The sequence below is a fragment of the Cydia pomonella genome, chromosome 15 (assembly GCF_033807575.1).
Source record: "Cydia pomonella isolate Wapato2018A chromosome 15, ilCydPomo1, whole genome shotgun sequence".
Taxonomy (NCBI): Eukaryota; Metazoa; Arthropoda; class Insecta; order Lepidoptera; family Tortricidae; genus Cydia; species Cydia pomonella.
In genome coordinates this window covers 12,653,903-12,669,470 of record NC_084717.1, presented here as the reverse complement: position 1 = coordinate 12,669,470, position 15,568 = coordinate 12,653,903, and the positions used below count along the sequence as shown (strand labels likewise).

At 36.2% G+C, this 15,568-nt stretch overlaps 1 protein-coding gene across 2 annotated transcripts; it reads left to right on the top strand.

Annotated features, from left to right (window-relative positions):
• The first annotated feature begins 8,741 nt into the window (after positions 1-8,741).
• Positions 8,742-15,426, top strand: LOC133525823 (glycosylphosphatidylinositol-anchored high density lipoprotein-binding protein 1-like). Of its 2 annotated transcripts, none has more exons than XM_061862213.1 (6): positions 8,742-11,051; positions 12,335-12,436; positions 12,984-13,136; positions 13,701-13,790; positions 14,235-14,370; positions 14,676-15,426. In XM_061862213.1, the coding sequence occupies exons 2-6, from the start codon at positions 12,357-12,359 to the stop codon at positions 14,850-14,852; spliced, it is 636 nt and encodes a 211-aa protein (XP_061718197.1). In that variant the 5' UTR covers positions 8,742-11,051; positions 12,335-12,356; the 3' UTR covers positions 14,853-15,426. The 2 variants fall into 2 exon arrangements, with proteins under 2 accessions (XP_061718197.1, XP_061718198.1); XM_061862214.1 differs by having other exon boundaries at positions 9,905-11,051; positions 12,993-13,136.
• The last annotated feature ends 142 nt before the right edge of the window (positions 15,427-15,568 follow it).

The window sequence follows — 15,568 nt, the reverse complement described above, 5'->3', positions numbered from 1 at the left end:
TGTTTATCGTTTACATCAAGTTTTTACTTGATAATAAAAAAATACACATTGCAGGAGCCAAATCGCAACAGCGTGACTACTGCCGCGAACAAGCGCTGAGCAAATCATAATGAATATTTTATTTTATCATAACGGGCCCTCCCCTCCCGCGCCGCCCGCGACACCCCCCCGCAGCCCTGAACTTGACACCGAGCGAAAAATTAGTTCACAAGGCGAAAGTGAACTTTGTACAGAGTTTGCACTTTTTGAACGAACCTAGACTGAGATAAAAGAAGTTTGAGACTTGCCAAGTTCAGACGCGGCGCCGTCGACATCGACACCTTGGCTTGCGTAAACAAAACTCTGCCAAAACGCATTATAAACGTAACCAACCGTAAAAGATCGAGAGTATTGAATTTGTTGCTAATTATAAGCACTATGCGCACTCAAAGCGTTCAAATAAGCCCTATTGCGCGGGGAAAATCCTTTTTCGAACGTTTCAAAAGACCGGAGTACACTCATGAATTAACATACTTTGCTCAAAGCTACCAAACTAACCGCGTACGGAAAAAAACCTTACGTATTTCACGCATTCACTCAGTGTATGAGGCTAATTAAAAAAGTACAGAGGTTGGTTCCGCGAGTGGTGTAGTTCCGCATAGTTCCACTACTCGCCGGTAGGTAGCGCTTTTCGCTTTGACGAGTCAGCGGTTTTGTGGCGCTGATGTTTGCGGGGTTTCATTTTTTAATGAGGACCGGTATTCGGGATCGCCGGTCGCTTTGTAACGGCACCGCAAAGAGCTGCGTGCATGAAAGAGTTACAATGACGTAGCTGTTCATTTATTCATGAGTTTTACGCTGCAATGAGAGCTTGATAAGCTAAGGCCTTCGGTATTTTGCATGTAGTAGTAGTACTGCTGAATCTTGTAAGACGAACTCAAACAGTAATACAATGTAAATCGTTGAGTCAGAGAATTCTCACGTTATTTAGGTTGGCACGTCATTAAACTTAAAAAAAGAAACATGCAAGTCTCCACGTTTCTAAATGCCACATCCGTTTTCGTAGTTATAGGGCGAAAAGGGAATTCAAAACTTATTCATTAACACTTACAATGTCGTTTCTCGAGGTGTACTTCCGTTTGGTGTATTTCTCGCACGTACTTAGACTTAGGTGTAATTTCTTAATGAGAATTTAGTACGGAAATATTTAACGTAATAAGTAGAGAAAAATATAGGGGCTAATGCGTTTTATAATTATAAAGTAATTTTTTTTTGTTATCTACATTATTTAAATAGGTAACTTGTTAGTTCCTATTAGAATCCAGCTACATATTAAATTAATGGCCCCTACCTTTTTCTGCAATACCTAAGGATTAGACTAAGGTGGTAACGTCTAGTTAAGTATTTGAAGCACTTTTGCGGGTTCCAGTGGTCCTAAATTTTAGAAAGTAAACTGTCCGTCAAATGTGGTTTTGATTTTTGATGGGGGTTTGGTCCGTTTCAGTGGTTTCACCTCGTGTACAAACAAATTGAACAAAATTTGTGGCAAAGACGATTTACTTATTAACTATTTGCTTTTTATGACACATACTTAACATAATAAAGATACCTTGCAAAATAAACACAATATACGAATAAAATGTAGATTAAGTAAATAAAATAAACTCAATATGTTAAATAGGTTCCTACTATAGGTCGGTAGGTACGTCAGCACAAACTAAGTTTGTTCTTTATATTTATTTTCAATATTATTTGTATCAATACTATCTACAAGCTTTTTAAATTGAAGTCTAAAATATGTTTCAATCGCATAATAATTAATCTACATAAAAAATAATTAAATAGAAATAATCATAACTAATAATTAGAGTGACAGCTTTATGAGAATAATTCGGGCAATATCTACATACGTAAAAACATTTAGACCGTAGAGCTATAATCGCGAAAATCGATGTTCGTCAATTGCGGGCATTTTTCTCTGTCACTCTAATTATGTCTTAATGAGAGTAAAAGAGTTTCGCATATTCTCCCATTTTTAACCGACTTCAAAACTTCGTTAAACCAAATTCTCTATTCGTCGGGATTTTGTTTTTCCCTTTGCATGTTCCCTGATATCGAAGACGGGTAAAAAAGATAGAAGAAAGGTTATCATGGTCATCAGGTCAGGCTCTGGTGATGGCATCCTGAGGAAATTGAGGACACACTAGGAATATTAATAGGCACATCTATTCAAAATAATACACCTTTTACAGTATCCTGTGAATTTGCTCTCAAAAATGAAATACTTTTTAATATACCTAATTACTCGTAACAACACACTACACAGCGATGGCTTTTAGTTTTTCTGACTTTGAGGGAAATTTAAATTTATTTTCCTATTTTTTTTCATCAACAACATTCCATGCGCTGCGCCCTCTAGGTTACTTTACTGTAACATTCCGAATCTACTGACATCTGACACTGACATTGATTTTAGTTAGGTACGTAAGTTGGCGTGAATAGGTTTGGCAAGAAAGTGCAATATTTTGCAGTTCTGATAATTTTTTGATGAAATGAGACACAGTTGAGTGTAAATAGACAGACAGACGGACGGACGGACAGCGGAGTCTTAGTAATAGGGTCCCGTTTTACCCTTTGGGTACGGAACCCTAAAAACAGCCAATTGCAAGCTGGACTCCATTCTGTAACATCACACATTTTTTACTATTGTTTAAACTTTGTTATTGTTTAAACGTGTAAAAAAAATTCCTTAAGCGCGACTCAGGTTTGATAATTTTTTTAAATTTATTATGTGGGATAGGTTATCATTATCACACCGAGTCTGAGGTTATTATTTAACCGTTGAGGTTATATTCGGATGGCGACTGATTAAATAAGATCGACAAATAAAATAAAATAAGTGACAATAGCACGTCCTACTCGCAATAGCAAAGAAGCAAACGATATTTTACTAATTTGAAAATATTAACTGTACCGTGTTTATATATTTTTGAAATTGCTATGTATGTTAAATTAAATATTAATCAATTTCCGGTTTATAATAGTGCACGGCAGCGACACAAAATCTCTTATCAGCAATTAAAAACAGCCCTGCGTGCAAAAAGTGTTTATGGCATGGTACCCAAATTGTATAATAAATAACCCAATTCAATAAGAGAATCTTAAATGCCTGTATTTAGGAAACATTTATTGGAGTTTTTAGTACAAAATGCTTTTTACTCTTTAAATGAATATTTTGACCATATTCCGCATAGTTATTAAATTTAATATAATGTAGTATAGGTACATTAGATTAATTTTATTAATGAATATAAGATTTGTATGCCCGTTAGCTGGCTGAATACACTGTTCTTTGAAATGTATTTGATAACATCCACTTGACTGTATTCTAACAAATAAATGATTTGTGATAAATGATAGGCAGATGTCGGATACACAATATATATTTAATTAAACCATTTTATCATACATAACACAACAACAGATATTCATTTTGTAAAGCTGTGACACCTGACATAGAATTCAAGTAAACATTCATAATATCCAACCTGCCAGTATAAATCTATACATACTCAACACGCCTCCTTAGATTTATACATGGCAACACATTAACACTAGCAATACTAATCTGCAATATGAAATTATTAGAATTCACATTTTTTGAATAATTACAATTTTAAAACTTTACCATGTACACGGTGTATAACACGGTGTATATTATGTTACATTTAACATATGTCTAAATTTAAAGAATTTAATATGACCTAACGATTTAGTCATGATATCCGCTACATTATCTTCAGAATTCACTTTTATAATATCTATAACACCATTTTTAAAATTTTCATGTACATAGTGATAATGCACTTCAATGTGTTTTGAGTTTTTCGTAAAATTACCGTACTTGGCGATAACCATCGCTCCTGAATTATCTTCATATATATTCACTGGATCATTAAATCTTAAAAACACATCATTAAGCACACTTCGTAAAAGAATGATCTCAGTTACGGCTTCGGATAACGCTATATATTCTGCAAATGTTGAGGATTTAGTTACACTGCTTTGTTTCTTTGACTTCCAATACACAGCGTTTCCGAATACCCTAATTACAAATCCTGTGGTAGATTTTCTATCTAAAACATCTCAGGCCCAATCGGCATCTACGTAACAATCCATAATATTAGCCTTCAAGTTTTGGCAATATGTGAGCTTAAGGCTCTTTGTCGCGTACAAATATTTTAAAACACGCAATGCACATTTAAAATGAGTCTCGTTATAACTATTTTGAAACCTGCTCAAATAATTGACACAATATGCTATGTCTGGTCGAGTACCAGAACTAATGTACAGCAACGCTCCTATCAAATTTCTATATTTCACATGTTCATTCAGCTCACATCTGTCAAGTTTCATATTAATCTCCATCGGTGTTTTACACAATTTAGAATTTTCAATTTTATATTTTATTGCTAATGATTCTATATATTTTTCCTGGCTCAGAGTCAAAATATTCGCTTTCTTGTAATCATAATCAACGTCAATTCCTATATAATTCTTAACTTTTCCCATGTCCTTCATTTTAAAATAACTACTCAATTTATTCTTTATCTTAGCAACCATTTGTTCATCTTTACAAGCAATTAATAAATCATCTACATATACTAATATATAAACTGTTTGGTTGTTATCAGTTTTAACATACAGACAATAGTCATATTTACTCCGCTGAAACCCTAAGGTCAACACAAATTTATGAAAACATTCGTACCACGCACGTGGACTTTCCTTTAAACCATACAAGGATTTATATAATTTATACACTTTATCAGTACCATCTTCATAGCCTAACGGTTGTTTGACATACACTTCGGATAACACTTTACCGTTTAAAAAAGCTGTTTCTACATCCATTTGATGTACATGTAGGTTATATTGACAACAGAAAGATAAAAGCAGTTTCAAAGTTTGCATTCTAGCTACAGGTGAATATGTATCTTCGACATCATCTGTCTGTTGAAAGCCTCGTACCACTAACCTTGCTTTATAGAGATCGTTGGTTTTCTTCGTATACACCCATTTAACATCAAGTACCTTATTCTTCTGAGGAGCATTTACCAGCGTCCAAGTATTATTCTTCTCCAGACTGTTCATCTCTCTATCCATTGCCACTTTCCATTGTTCAGCCTCGTCACATGTGATCGCCTCCTGAAAGGTATCTGGAATCATCGCATCACAATAATTAACAGTTATACAGTAGTAGCCAAATTCTTCGTCGAAACGAACTGGTGCTTTAATTTGTCTCTTAGACTTTCTCGTCTCTTTGTTTACGTTGTCATCATTATCGATACTTTGTACTGTTTCTTCAGGCTCAATTTCATCTAAAGTGTCCTCCCATTTTTCTTCTTCTTTTTTATTATCTTCTTTGCCTTCTTCTTCACCTTCAAAAGCAATTAATTTTACATCTTTTTCAATTACATCTACGTGTCTTGCTATGACAATTCTGTTATTAATCAGTACTCTGTATCCAACATCTGTATATCCAAGTAGAATTCCCATTTCTGATTTATGGTCCCATTTTGACTTTCGCCTTTCTTCTGGCGTTCTAACATAAACTTTACTGCCATACATTTTCAAATATTTTGCGGATGGCTTTTTCTGAAAAAATAGTTCGTAAGGAGTCTTTCTTTCAAGAGTATTTGTCAATATACGGTTTTTTAAATAAGCTGCTGTTTTTACGGCTTCTGGCCAAAATCGTCTGTCAACTTTTGCTTCTGCTAAAAGGCATCGTGCCATATCCATAATCGATCTATTGTATCTTTCCGCTGTCCCGTTCAACTCATGAACATATGCTGGGCAGGGCTTGATCATAATACCCTTTTCTCTCGCAAAATTAAAAATTCTGTTATTAATATATTCTTTACCATTGTCACATCTCAACTCCTTTATTACTTTTCCTGTTAAATTTTGTAGCTCATTTACATATTCCACGAAACAATCATATACTTCTTCCTTTGATCCTATACAATATACTTTTGCCAACTTGCTGAAATCATCTATAAATGTCAAAAAATATTTTTCTCCTTGATGTCCTATCGTTCTGTGTGGTCCATTAACATCCGTATGCACAATCTGTAATATATCTTCTGCTTTAGTTCGATTGTTATTGAATGGTAGGTTATGCATTTTGTTTTCAACGCAAATCGCACATTTCATGTAGTCTGACTCTAATTGCTCAGGTATTCCTTCCAATAGTTGTTTTCTACACATAAATTCAAGATGATTAAAATTTACATGACCAAGTGTTCTATGAAGTTTTTCTTTCAATGTCATATTGCTGCTTGCTAAATTTATACCAATTATTTTTGTAAATAAACTTGTTATTTTATATAATCTGTCCTCCTTCTTTGCAATTGCTATTAGTTCTCTATTCCGATTATATATCTTTGACAAATGTCCTGACGAAATGATCGTGTGATTGTCTGTAATCTTCGCATAGCTCAATAAGTTTGCTTTCATTTCTTTTATGTAAAATACATTATCTATCACCACTTTATTTTTATTCGCATAAACAGGAAAGTATGTTGTTATGCTGCCAACTTTCGTTGCTTCCAAAATTCTTCCATCTCCAACTTTAACTTTTACAGGCATCTTCAATGTTATATATTTGTCAAAATATTCATCTGTATTTACAATGTGGTCTGTGCAGCCGCTGTCTAAAAGCCAATTTATCTCTCCCGACTTCACCGTACTATCTTCACTTTTCGTCGAATTATGCACAATTGATGTATGGAAGCTATTTCTATTATAATAGTATGAGTTTGTTGGTAAGATCCTCTGCCTCTATTTGGTCTAAAATTATTGTCACCCCGTCCACGACCACGACTAGGACCTGAATATCCGCGTCCACAACCGCGACTTCCGTGCCAGCAATCTCTGCGCACGTGACCGGGTTTTCCACACGTAAAACAAATCGGTTTATTTTCAGAATTTACTTTAAACGCATTCGATCGGTTAGGTAGCTCTTCATCTACTTTTTGTAAATTTTTCATTCGTATTTTACTTTTCAGATATTCAACAGTTCTTTCATTTTCCGGTAATACGTCTATTAAATCGCCTATGTAGCTATACGTTTCCGGTAACGCTTTTAGCATGTAATTTAATTTTTCATTTTCAGATATAATGGCGCCGGCTTTTTTTAGATTATTGACACTTCGTTCAAAAACGTCAAAGAAAATATTTATATCCGTATATTTTACTAGTTTTATATTCTCAAGATCATTTCTACAAACAATCTGTAAAGCGGTAGATTTTTTCAAATACATGTCGTCGAATTTTAATATTATTTTATATGCCGACTCTACATCACTTATATATTCTAACTGCTGGTTGGTAATAGCGCTGTAAATATAATTCGTGGCCTGAATATCCATTTCTTCCCATTTGTTAGCGTCGTCGTTTTCTGTTTTAAGTCTAACTACGACTTCCTTACATTTTTTAAACTGTAAATATTTCATCAGCCGAATTTTCCAATTCGCGTAATCGGTTCCGTCAAACACGGGTATAATTATTTTATCGCTATTATTCATTTTGCCACTTACTTGTAGATTCTTGCCACTTGTTCTTCATTTAACCACGCTCTGCTACCATGATAAATGATAGGCAGATGTCGGATACACAATATATATTTAATTAAACCATTTTATCATACATAACACAACAACAGATATTCATTTTGTAAAGCTGTGACACCTGACATAGAATTCAAGTAAACATTCATAATATCCAACCTGCCAGTATAAATCTATACATACTCAACAATTTGATTGATTGATTGATTGATATAGTCTTAGGTGCAGCTCATAAAATACGGCGTGTCGTGAACAAAAGATTTCCTTTGGCAGGATTGGTCCTCAAGTCCTAAGGATAGATTTAAGAAGTGGAGCCACCAAGATTTTTGATGTAAATTTATAAGAGAGGGGTGGAGGGGGCTCTCTCCTTTATAATTTAAGCTACTAAGCTAAGTTTGGTATCGGTGTAGAATCAATAACCGCTAACCGATTTATTTATCTATTTAATCTTTATTGCACAAAAGAAAAACAATCTTATAGTACAAAAGGCGGACTTAATGCCTTGAGGCATTCTCTACCAGTCAACCTTATCATTGTTGCCAAATTACTGCCTTAAAAAAAAGCCGCATTCCTTATAGGGGTTCCAAGACGACAACCGTACATCGACTACCGAAAATAAATAAGTTTTTTGTCATAAATTTCATTTTTGATACAAGCTTTTATTGCTGGCTGTACTTTTAACAGTATAATAATTAGTTACATTAGTAGTAGTATAAGTAGGTAGAATTATTTAAGAAATAAGTAGTAAGGAAAACTCTTAAGTGGGAAGAATAGCTTTGCGATCCTAACGAAATAACTGTACTTTTTCTATGAAAGTCCATTTAAATAAATCTTAATAAATCACTTTGATTTTGGTGTCGGTCGCTTCAACATAATATATTCTAGGTTCAGGTTTCGCTTTAAAAAAAAAAATTGTTTTGTTGTACAAAAGAAAAGAAGGAATACCTATAAACCTAGGCTTTCATTGTGTCAATAATATACTAAAAAATCATGGAGAATGGAAAATATTTAGAAGTGGATATATATTTTCTTTTCTATGGACGATCACGTGCTTCCCTTTTAAGTAATATTCGGATAAGTTAAGAAATATTATAACTATTATAAGGAAGTAGACAATTTTCTTTGAATGTTTTTGGACGCTTAAAATAATTTTGTTCTTCTATCTAACTAAATGTTATATTTGGATCGCAACTGCAGTATCATTGCTGTTGCAGCTACCGCTGCCTATTGACACGGGCGATGGCACTGTTAATTAATAAATTTGCATTGCTATTAGTCGTACTTACTAAAGTACGCGTACAAAACTGGTTTCTCCCAAACAAACAAGTTTCTCCATCGAAGACAAAATGTTGTAATACAGCTTAAGTACCTAAATGTTTTCACTGAAGTGTTTTTTTTATTTGATGGTAGCATAAAATAATAATAATATTAATAATAATTCAGCCTATATATGTCCCACTGCTGGGCACTGGCCTCCTCTTATGCGCGAGAGGGCTTGGGCTATAGTCGCCAAGCTGGGCTGGGTTGGGGACTTCACATACACTTTTGAATTTCTCCGCGGATGTATGCATACATCCTGCAGGCTTCCTCACGATGCTTGTCTTCACCGAAAAGCTAGTGGTGATATGGTAGCATAAATATTAATACATACAAACGGATGTAATTATATTAATAATAAAAAAATATCAGTTCTTTTAGTACGTTTACTCCGTATAAGATAAGTAAAGTCTAAGAAAAAAACGTGCTTTGTAAAATCATGAAGAATTTATGCTGGAATAAGTAGATGGCGATATACCTTTGGCCTATACTCGAGTAGATGGCGACACCGTTTGATATTTAATATATATGAGTGAAAGAACATGGATCAAATGGCCATATGCCATTCTAAGGGTTCTAGTCCTGTGTCGAAAGATGGCAGTAAATTCAGTTGATTACAAAATTTACTTTTACAATGAGCTCTCAACATCTATACTAAATTAAGTAATATTACAGGTTTCTTGGGCGCCGTTATAGCCGGATTCTACTATTTTTTTTTACAATTAGTGTAAAAAATGTAAATGTAACATTTCTAAATAAATAAATGTGCCAATCTTCCAAAAAATGTCGACAAATATTTTACGTGACCTATATACAAATTAACTATCCCCAATCTACGCATGAAATATACCTTATAAAGTATCTAATCACAATTGCTTATGATGTAAGTTTAAAGATGACATATCTATTCTGGGTTAGCTATGAGCACTCTGAGGTCTACCGTATAGTAGTTGTTAATTAAATGACTAATTTGGGTAACTATACGAGTATATTTTCATAAATCCTGTTGAGTATTTTGTATTTTAAGTCATAATTAATTATTTACTCGTACATAGTACTATTGTACTGTACTGTACTGAAACAAGTTGAAATTGTATGTATTTATGTTCCTTTAAGATATTTAATAACGTAACCATGTAACTTTACAAAAACTGCAGAAAAATATGACAAACATGAGCCCTTTACTGATATCAATATATATTATAATAATAGTTGCCCTTACAATCGAACGCGCCACCTAGTGGCGAATAGCTAGTTCTCAATCACACATGTAGATGACGCATGCGAGCACATGTATTGCATGTAGGTGAATGATATGAGCCTCTAGAGCAAGCAGAATGTTTTATACTTTCTTATAAGAAAATTTTCAACAAAACATGTTTTGACATCCTATTATTTGTATTGTCTTTTGTTGTATGTGTTTATTACAATAAAATTATCTTGTTTTGGGAAGGGAGTTATTTTTAATTTTAAGTTTATTACAAAATATCGATCTCAACCGCTAAAATAACAGCTTTCTGGCTATAAGTTCTAATAGGTAGGTATACTTTATGTAGATACAGTCTGGCAAACCATTTTGTCAGTACCTACGAGTACCTAACATAAGAATAAAGAAAAATCCCTCTTTTTGGGGTTCTCGGAAAAAAATATGATTCTGCCTATGCTCCACTGACAAACGACTTGACAAACAAAATTAATTATCATTTTCATAGATCATTTTTAAAACATTTATCACAGGTAAGTATTTAATAATTATGTCTATTTGTACTTACGTAGTACCAATTCTGGAGGTCCTATAATAAAGTACAATAAATAGCAGTAAATAAAGTTATATATTTTCATTGTATTTCACTGACATTGTTTATTTAAAGATATTTTTTTATTCATGTTCGCTTTATACTTCTGTACTTCTGTTTCGCCACATCTGACATTTCCAGATATGAACCTCCATGGCTCGAACGATCAAAGACGAAAGCCTATGACAACTCTTTAAAAGAGTTTAAAGAAATTCGGAAAACAAAATTGAGAACCGTGTCAAAATCGTGTACGAGCTGTTAAAAATAAAAATACGCTAATTTGTTTTAGAAAATGAAATGATAAATTTAATGTTTACTTGAGTTTAGGGTAAGTAATTATATATTAATTAATTGTTTATCCTGTCTGAACGTTCTCATAATTTGGCTATACCTATCGGTTATAATTATATGTATCCGAAGACATCCGGGTCTATTTGCTTTCCTCTGTAATCGAATGTGTAAATTTTTTGTGATAAACGTTATAGCAATATTGCACTGTCTGCGTTAATATTGCCAATTTGGCACTGAGACTGTAATATGAGAAAGAGGCAGAGTTTATGCACACTCGTACAATAACGTGTATAAGCCGACTTAAAAGGGGTTCTTCGTTTTTATCCTCTATCTATAAACATTTACTGCTAAGTTTAGTGGAAAGAAGCGGATTATTGGCGTTGAACGCTTTTAATACTGATTATGATTTAGTAGTGTTTTTTTTTTCCCTATTTTTCGCAGAATTGCTAAACGAATACGAGTTAAATATACTATTAGGTATTATAGCTATATCAGCGAGAGAGTCGAGACACTGATTACACGTTTTCCCTTCAGCTAATTTTGGAAATTTACTAGACTCAAACAGTTTTCGCCTAGCAGTCGATCTGCGACTCGGGGCCAAGCTTGTCGAGCTTCTCCAGTGCTTCTGCGGGGCTACAATCGATCGTCTGGGTTACCATGGACTCACATGCCCCAAAAGCGCTGGTCGTCTGTCCCGCCATGCCTGCCTTAATGACATCATCCGTCCGGCTTTAGTCAGCGTCAACGTGCTGGCTACATTGGAGCCTGACGGTTTAGCTCGTGACGACGGCAAAAGGCCCGACGAGTTGACCCTAGTGCCGTGGGAACAAGGACGACCTCTAATATGGGATGCAACTTGCGTAGACACCCTCCCGTCCTCCCACCTCGGTGCGATGTCGATAAGGACAGGCAGTGCTGCCGCTACTGCTGAAGTTGCAAAACGTCGCAAATACGAGTGTTTAGGCGACGGTTATGTATTTGCGGCGTTTGCCATAGAAACCTTAGGTCCGTGAGGGCCGCAAGCCTAAAAACTTTTTCAAAAATTAAAATACCTTCTCATCCGCTCTACCGGTGACTGCAAGGCTGGCTCGTTCCTAGCTCAGTGCATTGGTATTGCCATCCAGCGGGGAAACGCGGCTAGTCCTATGGGCACATTACCTACCAAATGGCAGCGGCATACCTAGGGGATATCTGTAGATATCATTTAGACACAAGATAGGGCAAGGTTAAGATAGGGTTAGTTTAGTTTTAGTTTTTAATTTGTAAAAGTGTGTATTACTGTGATTTGAAATTGTATTTTAATTTTACCATTATTAACAGGGTGGGGCTCGAAGCGCGCGCCATGGTGCGGTGGAAGTATTGCCTGGTGCTGGCGCTGCTGCTTCTGCGCACCGACGCCAAGGATGACGAGGATGATGAAGAGTTAGTATTGTTTCATACCAATTTTTAATTATTGTAGGAGTTAGAATCATTTAAAATTTTGTATGAAATCTGTTTTTTTGCTCCTAATTTTTATAATAATAAAAAAACCGAAAAAATTCAAACGTAGGATAGTATAGTGTATAATATACAAAAAAAATATTTAAAAATATTTTCCATAATGTCAATATCCAGAGAGGAAAATGGGGACTACGTTTGTATGGAGAATCGGCCGTCCCCTTTCCTCTTAATCTGTAAGTATGTCTGTTTGTTCAATTTGGATTGTATGGAAAGTAGAATATTTTCTATGGCCATATATTTAGCCATAGCCAGATAACGATCAGATTACCGTTGATTTTTGATTTGAGGATCTCTCAATATGTTAGATACAAACACAGCTCGTTTGTACTAAAATACAAAGAGTTGATTTATCATATTTTGGCGTGTCGTACTCTCTGTTCAAAAGACGTATCTGACGATACACCCAGGATAAACAATAATATGAGAGAGATAACCCTGGTCATCTCCCGTAGAACTAACATATGTTCAGCTGTCACAGAGGTGAGGATAACGATGACGAGGAGGAAGACGAGGCGGACGAGACTGACGACGATGAAGAACGTCCGGACACGATGGATATACCTCCGGGCCGGCGCACACGGGTGCTAGCCACGCCGGGTCAAGAGGGCGTTACCCCCAGCAGGTTGGTTTGAACTATATACAAATGAAGAACGTCCGGACACGATGGATATACCTCTGGGCCGGCGGACGCGGGTGAGCGCCACGCCGGGCCAAGAGGGCGTTATCCCCAGCAGGTTGGTTTGAACTACGAGTATATACACGTGAAGAACGTCCGGCCGCCAGGCGCGGGTGCCACGCCGGGCCAAGACGGTGCAGGTGCCCAGCAGGTGAACTATATTAAACAAAGTCAACAAAGTAAGTATACAAAGTAGGCCATTTTTGAGAAGCAAATATTTTCCGGTTGAATTTACGACCTCCTAGCCTAGTGACCCGTTCTACAATACGAGAGGTCCTAGCTTAGAATCCCGGTAATTCATTTGTCGTTCATGACGTATCGATGTTTTATATATATAAGTATAGCTATACTTATCGACATAAGTATCTATATCGTCGTCCAAACTAGATCGGGCTAAAGAGATTACTATGTGAGATAGATTCCAAACAAATAAAGTTTGGAATCTAATATATCTTATATACAGGTCGCGTGCATATTCTAAAATTTGACAAAAATGCTTTTGCTCGGCAGAACAACGAAGAGGGCTCCCCTTGAGTGCTACGTGTGTGGTTACAGAAGCGAGATGCCGCTACGGTCGTGTCTTGATCCTGCAAAATACAGGTGTGAATTTCATGAAGTTTTTATCATGATATACCTAGTGATAGTCAAATAAATAGTGACCAAGGCTGGAAACTGACACTATACAATGCTTGCCAATGTATAAAAGCAGAATGCACCTGCATTACCTACATGGGTACATGCTAGCTATAGGTAATCGTTTTCAGCAATTGTCGGGAGATTATCATTTTGTCCTGGCCAGATAAACAGAAGGCTCTAAGTTCACTAATTTTGATGTTTCCAGCATGGAGTGGACCTCTTGTTACGCTCAATGGAAATCAAGAATAAATTACTTTCACGTATTCAAGCAGTTGCTGTTTAAATATGTCGAACTTGTGTACTCATTCAATATAGACATTATGTCGAAAGTGTTGCATGAGGTAGCTAAAACGCTTCTGTTTTGATAGCGGTCAAATACTAAGTTATGTTATGTATTTTTTAATCCAGGGTTCATTCAGTAACATGTCACAACTTGGACGACAAGTGCTTCACAACAGTGATATCAAAAGACAAGGCATACGTGGCCGTCATCCGCGGCTGCCGCACCGGCTGCGTTGGATCCCCGGACACTACGTGCTGTGAGGTAAGTATACCTACAAGATTCTTCAATCCAGGATCCACTTAGTGATATGTCGCAACTTGGATGACAAGTGCTTCACAACAGTGATATCGAAGGATAAGGCGTCAATGGCCGTTATCCGCGGCTGCCCCACCGGCCTCGTCGGTTTTCCCGGACACTGCGTGCCGTTAGGTAATTGTATAAGAAAAAAATCATTTTGCGCATGAGAGACAATATACTTAAAACTTCTTGAAAACGTTAAGGTTACCTTTTTTTGCCAAAATATTATGATTGTCTTGATTTGTCTAAGCAAACCTCATTTGTTCTAGCGAGACCGCTGCAACAACCAAGCATTCGCGATGCCCATCGTACCGCGCGCACACCTCGATTCTAGCTCAGAAATCCCGTTGTTATCCACCGCTGCCAAAACCACGCCGTCCAACGTGCTGTTCTTCGTCACGGTGCTTCTGCTTCTGCAGACGGTGGTCAAGGTGGCCTTTGTGTAACAAATAGAGCATGTTAGCAATGCCTGTAGTGCCGAGCGCACACAAACCGTCTTCATCCACCGCTGCAAAGGCAACGTGCTGTTGTTCGTCACCGTGCTGCTGCTTCTGTAGATGGTGGTCAAGGTGAACTCCGTGTAACAGTTAGTGTTAGCAATGCCTATAGTGCCAAGTTCGCACGAAGCCTAGTTAAAGCAAAACCTAGCCCACGTGCGTTCGTCGCTATGCTTTTACTTCTACTAGAGTGTTAAGGTGCTCTGCGTATCTAGAAAAAAAAATTCAAGGCGACTAAAATGTTACCACGTTCTTAGGACGCATAGAAAGACATTTTGGTAATTTTCCAAACTAGGTGGACTACCCGCCTCATATACTAACCTTAACATATATAAGATATCTTATGGATATATTCTCACACCATTAAAATTCCCGTAATTTTCTCTATAACTTAACATGGATTAACTGCGCGCGAGGTAAAAGTTAAAACGATTTCTACTTATTATGTGAAATGTTGGTGCGGTTTTTGTGATATTTTATTACTGTCTTGTACACTGATTTTGTAATAAATTTTTAATCAATATTAGGCTTTTTTCTTTATAACACTATAGATGCTTAACTCGAGTACCCTCTGCTAGACCAAGACGAGTTGATGCTGGTGTGAATCGTGCTCCCAGCCCCAAGAATAAGTGTTTGTGGTCATTTGTCACCATGCCTGTCACGTT